The 14,879-nt window shown below is 49.2% G+C and overlaps 1 protein-coding gene across 2 annotated transcripts in view; it reads right to left on the reverse strand.

The window, feature by feature from the left end:
• Positions 1–3,694: 3,694 nt before the first annotated feature.
• Xpnpep1 (X-prolyl aminopeptidase 1) overlaps positions 3,695–14,879 on the reverse strand; it is a 49,622-nt gene continuing 38,437 nt past the window's right edge. For both annotated transcript variants that reach the window (XM_032892184.1, XM_032892185.1), the window contains 9 exons: positions 14,139–14,197; positions 13,942–14,019; positions 12,939–13,010; positions 11,484–11,544; positions 10,211–10,280; positions 9,304–9,477; positions 8,720–8,796; positions 7,908–8,006; positions 3,695–4,228 (listed from right to left, as the gene is read on the reverse strand). In XM_032892184.1, coding sequence (XP_032748075.1) covers positions 4,100–4,228; positions 7,908–8,006; positions 8,720–8,796; positions 9,304–9,477; positions 10,211–10,280; positions 11,484–11,544; positions 12,939–13,010; positions 13,942–14,019; positions 14,139–14,197 — 819 coding nt within the window. In that variant the 3' untranslated portion in view covers positions 3,695–4,099. The remainder of the gene's footprint in view (positions 4,229–7,907; positions 8,007–8,719; positions 8,797–9,303; positions 9,478–10,210; positions 10,281–11,483; positions 11,545–12,938; positions 13,011–13,941; positions 14,020–14,138; positions 14,198–14,879) is intronic.

A 14,879-nucleotide genomic window follows, 5' to 3' on the forward strand; every position in this document is an offset into this window, starting at 1 on the left:
ACCAATCCTACATCGTCACTACCTTGTACATGAGACTGGACCAGAGACCAGAACTGGCAAGACAGGAGTTCCGTAATGGCATTAATACTTTCCGCATTAATACTGCTTTTCCACTCAACATCTGTCTCTTATTTCAATTGATTCCTTTGTTCTGCACTTTCTCTTAGCGCCCTCCCTCAAGCTCTGGCGCTTGAATAGAGGTGTATCCCAGTGCTGTCTTTACAGAACTCTTACCTACTCCAGGTCGCAGGCTTAATGCTAAGACAACAGCCAGGCAGGAGGCTCCAGGCACCTGGCACCTGGCAGTGTGGCTGGCGCCAATTAAGTCAGACCGCTCTGAGGCCGCCTTGGGAAGACAGGCTTAACAGCCTTATGCAAGGATGGTGGCGTTGCCGCCGTCACACTTGAGTTACGGTCTGTTTAAACCTGAAATCAACTGGGATTCACAGTTCCCACTTCTCAGGATAAGGAAGCTTTCAGGGTGTCAGCAGATGACAGTCAGAGTCCTAAGGGTATGAATGCTTCTTGCCTTCCTTCCAGAGGGACGACAGTGAGAAACAAGCCTAACCTGTTCTTTCGGGAGAGAATTCCCCTCTAAGTCTCACTCTATGGTACATATTAGAAATATGGCCAAGCTCAAGCATGGGGTAAAGACAGTTAAGAACTCGCCTTCAGAGGATCAAAATGTATCCTGCTATTCCCTGGCAAGCATGGTTTCTATACTTTTCTGACCTTGTTACAAAATAACAGGGAGTAGATCTTGTTCCCACCACAGGGCAGGTTGGAATGAAGAAACTCTTATAGAAACAAAGTAGACCATGCTGGCTAGCCTGTCAGTACTCTGAGCTCACACTTCTAATAAAACGTGTCCTTGCTTTGAGGATCAGCAAGTACCCTTATATCTGTTCATCTGTCAAAGCCAGTCCAATTAAAGGCACAGTTTAATAGTGAGAGATTTGTGGGGTGATAAGTAGGGAACATTGAGATTCTGTCTTCTCCCCTACACAACACCTAAATGGCACAATTCATCCCACCCTTGGCCTGCTGTGAAGGTAAAAAGGAATCAGCAGTAGCAAAAGGAAGGGGGACCCCAAGGAGGAGCCCTGAACTCAACTTCCAAGAAAGGGGGCACAAAACACACAAGGAAATGAAAAGTCTGATACTTTCAAAGGAAACACACACATACACAAGCCAACAAAACCTGAACAGAAAAGCTGGACGGCTGGGCTACACGCCCTTTAAAACGAAGGCCTTGTGCTAGGAGAGCACAAGGAAAATCTGTAGACAGTCAAGAACGTGCTTGAACAAAACACAAATAGCATCACAGAAAATGTAAAGAAACAAAAACAAATTCCGGAGCTGAAAATCGTAGCAGCTAAGTGAAACTAGTGGGAGTCAAAGCTGCATTTGAGCAGATAGGAAGGGAAATGAGATGGGAATCAGAAAGTCTGAGGAGCAGAAAGAGAAACCTACAGAAAGAACGTCGTCCATCCATCCTGGAAGTTAGCCGTGGAGGGAGTATCTCAAGAAATGGTGTTTAGGAAATTCCCTAACTTAATGAAAGACATTAATATAAATATAAGATTAGTCATATAAGAAGTTAATAAATTCCAGTTAGGTTAACTCTCACAACAACACATTATCAAACTTTCCAAAGCTTATCTTTCCAAAGATACCTGAAATCAGTGGAAAATTTGACTTTAGCAGCTACGAGGAACCTTCAGGAGAAACGTTTGAAGCCAGAAACCAGTAGGCCAACATCCTAAATACAAAGAAAAGGAACTAACATCCAGCAAAGCTGTCCTTTAAAAGTAAAGGAGAAATTAAGGCATCCCCGGGTTGAGGAGTGGGGGGTGGGGGGACACATACCTAAGGGACCCCGAAGATAAAATGAAAGGACAGGAAAGCAACCAGATGCCATGGGAAAGATTTAACTCAGTGAGATGCACAGGAACTGTAAAAGCTGGTGTTTTGTTTTTTTTGTTTTGTTTTTATGTCTGATGCACATATGAACTCACGGAAACTGGCTATGTGCTCAGGGCCTGCACAGCTTCAAGCCATATGAGGTCAAAGCACCTGCCAGGGGCCGCCCCCACACTTCTTCCTTGGTTCCTCTTGAGGTAGTGGAAAGAGCATCAATGGGGACAAGAACAATATTCAGAACGCAGAGGGAAAGAAGCAAAAAGAAGCTGCAGAGAGCAGAGGGAGCAGGCAGGCTTCTCCTCACCATGGGACAGAACAGGTATTTTCTTAACAGCAAGGCAGGCTTAGTCTTACTAAAGAGGACAAAGCTGTCTTCTTACAGACTGTTTTAATTCATTTAGCAATAAAAGGGCAGATTTTTCTTTCTCGATGCAACAAAGATTGGAGTTCATTTCTCATTCTGCATATTGTTCTCTTAATTTTTTAAGTTGCCTTATAACGAGTTATTCTGCTCTGCATTCTCGTTCTAATCTTGCTCTCTCCTCCTGCTCTGACAGAACAATGCTCTTGCTCCCAATGCTATGTTCCCAATGCTATGTTCCCAATGCTAGACTTTCCAATGTTATGCCTGCCAAAGTAATGTTTCCTAGTCTTTTATACCTTTTCTAGAACAGATCACATGATTCTTCCAAGCCTCCCCTTTTTACAAAAGCTCACTAGAAGTTCAAACATATATCGTCATAAATTGAGTAAGAAGTATACGAGAGATGTTTACATGCATATCCATTGAGTAATTATCTGGCTAAACATTTATCTGTCACTAGCTCAACAGGTTCATTGAAAGTTAAAAACCATAATTTTTGTGACTAAGTTATTAGTGAAGTTTCATATAAACTCAGCCAATATTTTATCTTCTGTCCTTGCACCTATAGTAAATCCTTAGTTTCCTTTGTGTGACCTTTGATTAGTGGAATGTGCACTAAGTTGCAGAATGCCTGCTTGCTATCTCAAGCAATTAATTCATGACACTTGAATACTGGCAGAGTTCTCATTGCTGTTCTAATTATCAGAGAAGGCTTAATAGCAATCCTATTATAAAAGAACTTAGTAATCACTAGTATAATTTTAGGAATCCTTATAGAATCATTAAGAATTAAGAAAACGTCTATTTGTCTCTATAGCATCATTGTTCTGCAGAGATCTGCTCAAAAGGGTGGGCTGATACCTAGCGATGGTTATATTTAATAACAGGAGATAGCATATTAATAGCAGGAATCTTTCCTAAAATGTACTCTTCCCGGCCTTGCCTAGAGAAGCAATTCTGTCATTAACAGTTCATGGAAGAACCATCTCAGGGAGGTCACTGACAGCTTTTAGCTTCTCCTTGAGGGCTCCTGGCAAGAACTGCGAGGAGGGACATTTGCTCCCCTGCCCACCCTCCAACCAGGAAGCCATCTGCAAGTGATACCCACTGGAAAGGAAAATTCAGCGTCCTCCCATGGAGTCTCCCTGGGTATACCAACCACCTCAGGGACAGCCTGATGCCCAGGAGTCACACAAAAAGAACTTCACCACTATTCTGTACACTTTCGGCATGGTTTTTTTTTTTTTGCTTCGTTTGGGCATCTTTTCACTTACTGTTCTTTTGTTTGCTTGCTATCTTTTGGGTTTTTGTTTTTTGGATTTTTTTTTTTTTGAGGGTCTGTTTCTTGGCCAGCAGCCTAACTAGCTAGGATACTGCACGCTGGAGAAAGAGGCAGACAGAACGAGGCCGAGTTTTAGTATTTTATTCACTGATCATAGGAGGGTCTCATGAACGTCAGGGTGACCGCGACTGAGGTACCAGCACCTGGAACGAGACCATCGCAGAGCAGTCACCGTTGGCCACCACTGGCCAGAGGGCTTGGGTATCTCCCCCTTGTCAAGTCTTCGCCTTTGTGAGGCCCCTCCTTCTGGTGTAGCAGTTTTATTCCTGGCTCATTCTCAACAATTAAAAATTCATAAAAGACTGTTTGCAAGAAAATATCAAAGTGGATAAGAAGAGTCTCCGCCCTTCTTAGTGTCTAAAAGTAAAAAGGGGAGTCGGGGAGGAGGAGGAGGTGAGGAGAAAGAAGTCAGGGGTCTGCCATGTGTCTTCCTTCCCCAGAGCATCCTACAAAACAAACGCTAGACGGCATCAATGCTGCCTGGAGATGGGCTCTGTCTCTCTGAGGAGCCACTCGAGAGCTTCCTGGCGGCCCTGAGTCTGCAGCTCCTTCCCGATCACATCCCTGCAGGTCTGGTGGTAGCTGTTGAGCCAGTCACACTGCAGAGGAAGAAAGAAAGACACCACACTGTTACCTTAGGCCAACGGTAAGGGGCCCAGGTGCCATGGTCACAGGGAGAGAAGAGACGCACACAACATCTTGTTCTTTTTTCCTGGATCCCCGAGGGCCGCTTCCCCTAGGAAAATCCCCTAGCAGTTTCATTCCTGGCTCATTCTCAACAATTAAGGCTTAAAAGAATGTTTGCAAGAAAATATCCAAGTGGGTAGGAAGAGTCTCAGCCCTTAGAGTCTAAAAGTAAAAAGGGAGTCCGGGGGCAGGCGGAGGCGAGGAGGGAGAAGGCTGTGCCTCACCAGCAGCTGCTGCAGAGGGCAGAGTGCCAACATGAACTAGCAGTGACTGTGAGGGAACCAAAAATAACCTGGAGGCAAGCAAGGCTCTGGGCTTCCCCGTGTGCAGGGCTCCCCCGGACACCTGGAAGCTACACCCACTGGTAATTCATCACTAAGCTAAGGGCGCCTTACGGGGCATGTGGACTCACTCCCTTAACCCTCAACTATCCTTAGGACAGTGGCAGACCTAACCAAGCCCCACGGCTGTAAAGACGCCTGCTGAGACCAGAAGTGCTTCAGCTTCCTGCCCTATATCCACTAAAGCTGAATGAATGACGACCGCCCAAGCCCAGCTGGCCCTGGTGTGAACCAGTATCTAGAGGGATCGTAGCTTGTGGTTCTTTATGGCAGGGCTGGAGACAAACTAGACTCACAGCCCTTTGTGGAATATGCTACCACACCCCACACACCCCCCCAAAAAAAAAACCGTTTTAAAACAGAGTAGATGCTGACAGAACTTGGTGTCTGGAAACTGATAAGACCAGACCTGGTATTAAAAGGTCTGTGATAGGCACACAAGGTGAAGTCCCCTCCTTTTGGAAGTGGTGGGAGAAGGAAAATAAAATGCATGAGGAATGGAGTTCACGGGATAGACTTGACCACCTAATCAGACCCAGACTGACAAGGTCTTTGGTCCGGCTGTAGCAAGTGAGAAACAAGCTATTCAGGGAGGCTGTGTTATTACAAAGGAGCTAGCTACAGGGAATAGACTCTAACAGGTGCCTGAGAGAGCCTACCTGAGAGTCGCATATAAACCAAAGGCAGACAGATGGGCTACTGCTGTCAAAGGCTCTGACAGAGCCACGAGGCCCTGGTGCTGACTGATAACCGCAAACGTCCCTGCATCATGCAATGACCGTGAGGAGAGGAACTGAGGTAGCACACATTAAAACCAGTGAAGTGCTGTGTGTCTGTCTGCACCATCACCGCAGAGAGCTGTACGGCTGTCAGCAGTGGATGCAGCTCAGTAGTGAAGGTGGTGGCCTGTTGTAACTTTGGGGCCGAGGGGACATTCCCAAAGCCCTTTTGGATGGGAAATGAGCGAGAGATGATACCGAACACTGACTCCAGAGGCCCTGTGGCCCTGATGTCTGCAGGGGACCAAAGTCACGTCAGACTACAGTCCTCTACTGCCATCTGGTGACAAAAGGTGGACACACTCAAACAACCTTGAAAGGGAGCGACCACCGAGGACAGACTGACAGGAGAGTGCAATGAGCAGATATTTTATATCAATGGACAAACCCTGTTGTGTGCTATTACCATTCCTTCTGAAAAACTGGTGCCCCAGCCTACAAAGTGCTGTGTTAGACAGGGGCCTGGCTAAAACAGTAAGCAGCACGCTGCCCGGCGTGTCAAACACTGCCTCCTACACCCCGTGGAAACTTGCTTATGACCCACAGAATAGTTGTCCCAGATAAACTCTTGAGCGACTTGGCCCGGCGAGGTGTACTAATAGTCACCGACGCGGCAGCTCCCAGTGGCTTATGCCCAGTGTCAGCGAGTGGGCTGAGTCTTGTTAGCAAGACTGTTACAGGAAAAACCAGCCCTGCTTAACTTCTCCTCCTGCACACATCCTGACTCACAGGTGGTCAGGGTGACCATGTAACCTAGTTACCTGCTCAAAAACTATAGCTTTGGGCTTTCAAGGGTCCCTTGGTAAGGACCTGGCAGTGCCCAGAGGAAGCTACAAGAGGCACAGGTCCGTATGGAACACGGGGTTTTGAGGGAGGTGGCTCTCAGCGCTGTGTTCCTGCTCCCTTACACCCACAGCATCAGTCTGGCGGGGTGGAGGGCTCCTAAGCTGCAGATAGGACTCTTTCCACTGAAGAGAGGCACAGGACACCAGGCTGCTGCTAGGCTGAGCATCCTGTTCTAAATCTGTCTATAATCTGAACAAAGCAGGACAGCCAGGCCCTGTCAGTGTTCTGTAAACAGAAATGCTGGCTGAACCCTGGGCACCAATGACACAGGAGAGCTGACCAGGAAGTGGATGAACTTCCTCTGTAACCCACATGTTAAATGACAAGAGGCTCCTAGCTGGGTGAGTCCCACTCCTTGGCCTCTGGAGAATGCCTGAGCCCTCAGGTCCCCCCTCTTTGTGGCCAAGGATACCAAGCATCCTCTTCTTCATGGCCCCAGTGAAGATCGGTTCTGCATCCACAGGGGACGGGCCAGCAGCTTACCCAAGGACCAACTGTCTTATTCCTAAAGTGTCTTTTTGTGCATTTCCTGCCTCAGCCCCATCAGTCACCTGCTTTCCCTGGGACTTCTATGTTGTCCCGGGACCTGTGTCCTGGTCTCCAGCCTCCCCGATTAAACCTGCTTTGTCTCTGTCTGCTAACTGTCCCCGCCCTTCCCAGGTCCTAGTCTCCTCCCTGGCCTTGATCACCAGCCTGACCCCTTGGTCATTACACCAGATACTTTGGCCTGCCACTTATCCAGCCTCAAGAGCTGGAGGACTCACTGTAGCAAGAGCTTGATACCGCTAGCCCTGTGAGCCTGGCCAGTGAACACTGCCATGCCACACACGGTGACCATGGCAGTGACAAACAGACCGAGACCACCTCACTCGTCTATACAATCTGAGCACATGTCAGGTTCTGTTTCTTGCCTCCTTAATGCTTCCTGCAACACAAGAGACCTGGCTTTTTGTAGGGAGGACAAGTGGGTCCCTGTCTGCTAAAGAAGACTATTATTACCTTTAGATTCTAAAGCGCAGCCCACAAGCTCCTGCCCTGAGTGCCTGTCCCCAGTGGGTGGCATTAAGGTCGGAATCTATGGAACCTTCAGGGAGTGGGGCCTACCAACTGATAGGAGCTGATCGCTAAGGGCGGGTCTTCAAAGGTCATGGTCTGGTCCCTGCCTCTAGACCCTCTCTCTCACTGCTTCCTGGTCCACTGACATAAAAACCCTCTGCCTAATAATACTCCTCACTCTCACAGAGCTGTTCTTCCATGCCTTCCCCACAAAGATGGTCTGAAATTTCCTCAAACACAGCCAAAGCAAACCCGTTCCCTGTAGGCTGTTTCTGTCAGCTCTAGTGGACACAAGCAGCTGATACATTTCCTCAGTGCACCTAAGTAGGAGCAGAGTTGTCTCTCTTGAAAAGCAATGGCCTACTGTGCCTACCCATGAGTCCTTGGGCCCTACAGCCTATGGAATAGGGCTACCTGTGCTAAGAACCCAGCACATTCAAGAATGACTAGACCCAGAGGAGACTCCAGAAGCAGTCAGCTTCTGAATGGAACTGTGGGAATGGACCAGAGAACAGTCTCCACCCCTTACTAACATCTCCTCCCAACGTCCACCCAAGATCCCCCATTACCTCTTTATCTGTAAGAGCATCCACATCTATCATTTTGGTCTGGATGGGAACCAAAGTTAGAGGTTCAAAGGTCAGGCTTCCTCGGTTATTGAAATTATACTGTAGGAGAAAGGAAACCGCAGATTATACTCCCCTTAACCACAGGGAATGGCTGAGTTCCTCCGCCAAGCCTGGCACCCCCCACCCCCAAGAAGTGTACAAGTGGGACCTGACCAGCAGGCACCAGGCACCTTGTCTTCAGACAAGGACCAACTTCCCAGCCTCTGCTGAGCCCACCCCTCTGAGTTACGAAGAACCAGGAACAGTGCTCAGAGCTCCTACTAACAGGTCCACAGAGCTAATGTTTGCTGTGAGGGAGAGGTGGGACAAGATATGAGTGTCTGGACTCGGGGAATCTCTGGTTTGAGTCCACAAGATTCTACTGGGGAATAAAGCATCTGAATCAATAAGCCATGGGCCGAGGTGGTCCTGTTTGCTGAGTGTGTGTAAGAGGACAGCATTCTACCATGTGAGCCTCAGGGATCACACGCGGGTGCCTCTGCCCACCCAGCGCAAAGCTCAGGCTCTTTCATTCACTGGGTTTTTTTCCTGCAGTGGATGGTGCTGTGGGTGGAGCTCAGCCCTTGCTGTGCCGAGCCAGGATGCTCCACTGGGCTACATCCTCTGTCCCTTTCTGGTTTTACAAAGGAAAGAAGCTTCTAGTCCCTGTATGGGGGGAAGGAAGCTCCATTTTGGCTCCACCATGGCACAAAAACATTTAGCTCCCCATAATCACAGTAGGAAACTTTTAAGCAAATAATGTGAACACTCACCTTGGTCTTCGCAGGGACCACCAAAACAACGTTCTCGATGCGGATCCCGAACGCCCCATCTTCATAATACCCTGGCTCTAGAGCAAACAACTCAAAATGAGAGGCGGCCCACACAGAAGCAGCACTCCAGAGACAACGCCCCCGCCCAGGACGGCAGCCCAGAGACAACACTACAGGCATCAGGCTCTACGGGTCTGAAAACTAACCATGAGGCAGAATTCAGTAACGGGAGTCTGCTATACGGTGCGCGCTGTGTATCCATGGGACACAGTGAGGTGGCTCGGAGGCCTGTTTACAAACACTGAGCAATGTAACATAGCAGAACACAACGTGCACCGTATAGCAGATTCCCGTACACAGACCCTGTACACAGACAAAAATGTCTACACATATAAAAGACCATGTTTTTTTAATTTTTATCCATACCTTACTCTTTCTGAAATGAGCCCAAATCACCCCGATAATTGAAAAAGGTTATTATTGTCGTTCAAAGTGACAGGAGGGGGAAGGCATTACCAATTTTCTTTAAAATAACTGAAAAATAAGAAACATCGGAGAGCTGCCCTCTGCCGACAGACACCCACCATCAGTGACGATCATGCCGGCTTCCAAGGGCTCGTCAGAGAAGGTTTTATAACTGATGCCACAAGGGCCCTCGTGAACATTCAAGAAAGACCCGACGCCATGTCCTGTTCCGTGCAGGTAATCCAGGCCAGAATCCCACAGGGCTGACCGGGCAAAGGAGTCTAGAAGGTGGCCTGCAAGACAAATGGCCGTTGGTATCCCACAGCACTTTGAGGGATCAGGTGTGCTGGCTTCAGAGGGTCAAACAGAATCCAAAAGGCAAAGGTTATTCAAGAGTTCAGAGTTCAACCCAGCACAAGGGAGAACTTTCAACAACCCAGTCAGAGTTCAGTCTAAAGCCAGACCATCCCCACCAGTGGGTTAAGACATGGCCACCTGCTTTCAGATCGAGGCTGCGACGGTGACGCGGACATTCCTTCCCCGGCCCTGGGACTTTAAGGTTTCAGAATTACAATTCAGATTCTCACCAGGCTACACACAGACTGGTAGGCATGCAAGATGAAAAGACCACGTCTAAGGGTGTTGAGCGCATGCCCCGCTGCCAGAGTCAAGGCCTGAGTCTTGTAACTTGCAGGCCAACACCCCATCCACCAGTGCTCAGAGCAGAGTACACCCACGTCGGGATCCCGGTGACGTAAATCCAACAACACACGGCTCCGTGCTGAAGACACGGGGAGGCTGCCCTAACTTCTCCTGCATCCCTGAGGCCTTTGTGCTGGACTTACCCCAGCGTGTGTCAAGAGCCTCTTAGTGGCCAGAACTGGCACTGGTAACCATCCTAAGCCTGGCTCTTGAGTGGCGGGGGCTGGGGGAGGGGTCCTGCACATCCTAGCAGAGCCAGAACTGAACTAGGACTTAGATGTGGCTGAGCTCCGAGCCTGCCTCGTTATAGGGTGAGCCACCTACCTTTGGTTCCCGTTGGGAAAACAGCCGCGCTCACAGCAATGTGGCCTTTCAGTACATACGTGAAGCACTCCTGCCAAAGAAAGCCCAGAAGTGGGTTGCAGGAGGCAGGTATTCAAACCCTACAGCCTTCTAGCACATCAGAGCAGCCTGCCTGTTAAGGTGTCTACGAGAACGGCAGAGAACATCAGAGTGAAGCTAAAAAAAAAAAAATGCAAAAACACCTCCATAGCTCACCCACAGATAACTGCCAGAGAATCTTTAAATGAACGTAAAGCAGTAGCAGAAAGGTGATCGGCTAGGCTTTCCCTTCTGTCAAGAAGGTGGGGAGACCAGGGAACATTCACACACCCTCTACCAACTTCCACAACAGGGGCACTTGGGCACCCTGCCAGCCATCTTCCACAGGTAGCTGCATCTGGCCTCAGCATCTGGTCTCCACACCACCAGGCTATCTGTCGTCGAGGTTAGCCCACACAAGCCCCAGGGCTTGCCAGAGGGGCAAGAAAGGACTAACGTCTGAGCCTCCTGCATTTGACCCCAGCAAATGCACCCTACACCCAAGCCCCAAAATCTTCCAGGTAGGGGGTGGCTGCAAACGGTAAGGTCAAGCCACCAGGGCCACGAAGGCCACCCAGCACCCAGCCTTGTAAAACCCTCCTCCCTCAGGCAGACTGCTCAGAGTCTCGGCCTATCTGACTCAGGAGACTGACTGATCTCCAAGCTCTTAGCTTACAGCCTCATGTGCAACCCAGGAGATTGGCACCGCTGTGCCCATGTCTAAAGAAGAAACACATGTTCAAGGCCACAGTCAGGACTGGCAGAGAGCTAACCCAGTTTCCAGACCCCTGGCAGGCCTCTCTCTACCTTGGTTATATGCTACCTTTCTAACTTGTCAGAGCAGAGCAAAGCTCCTGGAAAGGGGAGCCGGAAATAGGAACGCTGACCTTGGGAAATAAGAGGGTGGCTTTCAGAATCCAATCGAGACCCTGCCGATAAACCACATATTTTACTACCCACTCCCCTGCAAGAGAAGGCCAAAGCTATTTGAAGTTGAACTTGAGCTGCTCTGACCTTAACAGCAAGCTTTTAAATTTTCTATAAATGTCTTACCCTCCATAATTAATCACACAGATCTCATAAACCCAATGAGCCTGACTCCACAAAAATGAGCGTTTTACTACCCTGCTTATAATTTTATTTATTTATGCAACCCCCTGATAAAAGCAAGGTCCTTTGTAAGAAGGCAGGGCCTCGAGGCTCTGTTTCACGTTACCTTCTCATAGGCAGTAGGGGTCCCGAAGTGCATGGTCCGGGTGACGTCTGTAGTTCCATCCCTGTCAAAAGGAGAGAAAACACAGTTTCTCCAGTCAAAATAACCTTTTCTCAGCCATGAAACAGAACATGGAGAAACTACACACACAGCGCTGAACAGCACAGGCCACACCCACTTCAGAAACCAGCGGGCGTTCCCTCCAAGGTTAAGCTGCTTCCTCAAGAGCTGTCAGCCTGGGGCTGGGGATTTAGCTCAGTGGTAGAGCGCTTACCTAGGAAGCGAAAGGCCCTGGGTTCGGTCCCCAGCCCCGAAAAAAAGAACCAAAAAAAAAAAAAAAAAAAGAGCTGTCAGCCTAACTCCCACACACACCCAAAGAGGTGGGTCTGTACAAACACTCACACGTGAATTACCTGTGGCAATGACTGTACAACTCTGTGTATACACAAAAAATAATTTTATACTTTGGGTGGGTGAAGTGTATCTCAATAAAACTGTTACAAAAAATAAACCAAAGTGTAACTGTCAGACTGGCTTGGGAGAGTAGGAATGGATACAGTCCTGACAGGCTGTGTTCTGGGGCCATACAATGAGGGCCACTCCATGAGACAGCCATCACTGGTCATGGCGAAAAGCAGCAGACCAAGTGCAGAGGCTTGGACCAAGTACTTGTGGCAAGAAAACCAAAATCCTTTCCCTGCAGCTGGAGAGCAACAGGATTATTAAAGAGACCTATTAAAGAGGTGCCTTTAACTAGATACACTAGTTCACACCAAATACAGACCTTCCTGAATCTTCCTATACAATTCAGGAAAGACAAAATGTATACTAGGACTAAGCGATTCCCAGGTGAACACCAGGCCAGACTGTGGTCACCCAGTCACTAACTGGCTTCCACTGCAGTGGGGAAGGGCCTTCTGTACACACAGCAACTACTCTGGCCTGCTCTTGGGTTCAACAACGAGACCCAGGCAAATTGCAGTCTTTCTCCTGGGGAAAGAAAATGCTAAAGTGGATAGCTGTGAAAGGGGCAAGACTAATTCAGAAGTGGAGAGGCAAGGGCAGGTCCATTTCAGATCTATATGTTCAAAATGAACCCTTCTTCCTCAGGCCCCCAGGCAGCTGCAAGCAGGAGCTGGCAGACAGCTCCCTGGGATGGAGCAGAAAGCTTCACGGAGATCCCAAAGCCTGCCTCCCCTCAGTTGCTCATTCCATAGTTTACCCATCGTCCTGTGTAGGAACAATCACAACTGGGCTTTTTCAGTGAGCTCAAAAGGAAGACAGGACAGAAAGTGCCATTGGCAGCCAGCGAGGCGTGGGGATGGGCGAGCAGCAGGGGCACACATGAGGGGTGGGGATGGGCGAGCAGCTGGGGCGCACACACTCTGCTAGAGCACAGTTTGTCCTCAACCCCTAGCTGGTCAGTCTCAGGTTCTGCAGCAGCCCTGGCCCACTTACTTGTACTGAGCACCGGAGTCAATGAGATACACCTCATCCAGGGACAGGGTCCTATTCGTCTCAGGGATCGGCCTAACAAAGGAAAACAAAATTGGTTATTCCAAAAACAGAACCACTTGGTAAATTTGAGCAGGTATGAATGCTCTATACTACGTTTCCTTTCTTTCTTTAAGGGAGGGATTCAAGACACGATTCCTCTATGTAGCCCTCCCTCACACAGCTCTGAAATCTACCCAAGACTAACGGTTCTAAACGCAATTATTTAAGAGAGCAAAGTCTATCGCAACTGCAGCCCAGAGACGACTGAGCCCTTTGCTTGACTGCACACGGAAGAGAAATAAGCGTATACAAAACGCCCTACACGGGGCAAAAGTGCTGACCTGGGTAAGCTGATGCCCAACCTAATGACATCTCCTACGTCTCCACCAGCAGGACTCAGGCCCTGAGCACAGCAAAAAACAAACAAACAAACAAAAACCCTCGACTAGGACACCGGGTGAAGCTGGCAGCACCTCTCTCCGCACGTCAGTCGGCAGTCCACCTTTTAGATGCCACAGTGGGGCTTACACTGGACAGAGCAGGACATCAAGAAACCTGCTGCTGGGAGAAGTCATTCCAGAACTCCAGTGAAGATACAAGGGTTCTGAGTTTCTGAGCCTCAGAAAGGAAGTACGGGCGGGTGTGGTAGCTAATCCCTGCAATCTCGGGCTGAGGCAGGAGGATCATCACAAGGCTGATGCCAGCCTAGGCTATGTAGTGAGTTCCGGGCCAGTCTGAGCTTCAGAGTGAGAATCTATCTCAGAAATATTAATAACAACAAACAAACAAGGAAGGGGAGAGTTCTAAAGGCGGAGACTTGAGGACTCTGAGGCGTCTGGGTTCTTATCTCCCACTTCAGTCTCCACAGACACACATGGTGGGCATGGAGCCTCTAGGAAAACTATCTCCCTGCTCAGACTCCTGTGCAGAGGCAGGTAAAAAGGCCTCTGTCTGCAGGCCTTACGCGTAGTGAATGATGGCGCCGTTGGGTCCCGTGCTGGAAATCGTCGGGAAGCTCAGGTCCACAAAGTCAGCCTGTTGTCTGGAACAGAGAGAGCAGTCACCGCAAGGGCTGCAGTGTTGGGAACTAAGGCCCTCCCAGCACACTCGGCTGGCCAAGAAGTCAGCACAAGTCCCCGGGTCTCCTCAGCAAGCACTTACCTTCGAAATTCCTCAGCCTTGTCAGCTGCAGAGATCTCCGTCACGCCACCTTTGGGGACCTGCAGGAAAAAAAGTATTTATAAATCATCACTGAGAGTCACTCGTGCTCCAGACAGGAGAAGGGGGCTCCTCAGACGGCTGACTTGTCCTCAGCTCTCACTCGGGAAGGGCCACTCTTCAGGATACACTGTGTGTCCTCTCACAGGGAGGACTCTTTGGCAGACTCCAAGCACAGCTGTCTACAGTGGAAGGGTTTCTAGCCACTTAAGGGTTCACTGGACTCTTCTGTCACGGCACTGTGTGTCCAAAGCTGCCCAAATGCACTGCATCTAAGTTTAGGGCTCCTGAAGGCAAGAGCCCTGCAGGGATAAAACGGTCAGGGCAAAGACACCCAGGGCTGTGACAAGAGGACATGAAGACTACAGCAGTCAGATGCAGGAAGATGCGAGCGAGGCAATCTGGCCCTGGACGCAGTGCAGCCATCGCCTGATCTTTTCTCAAGACGGCGAGGCACATGGCCAGTGTTCACACCGCATGGTCCTAAGAGAAGGTAAACAAACGGCAAGAGCCAATCTGTATCCAGGACGACAAAACGACTTCCAGACACCAATGACTGGAGTACAGAGAAACCATGGCCGCACTAGAAGTGAGGCTACTCCACTCTTCCCACTTCTAGCAGCAACTCGTTGTTTAAAGGCAGAGCGAGTCTATTTAAGCAGCCCGAAGAAACCAACTTCTTGT

This window comes from Rattus rattus, chromosome 2 (assembly GCF_011064425.1).
Source record: "Rattus rattus isolate New Zealand chromosome 2, Rrattus_CSIRO_v1, whole genome shotgun sequence".
In the NCBI taxonomy this organism is placed as follows: Eukaryota; Metazoa; Chordata; class Mammalia; order Rodentia; family Muridae; genus Rattus; species Rattus rattus.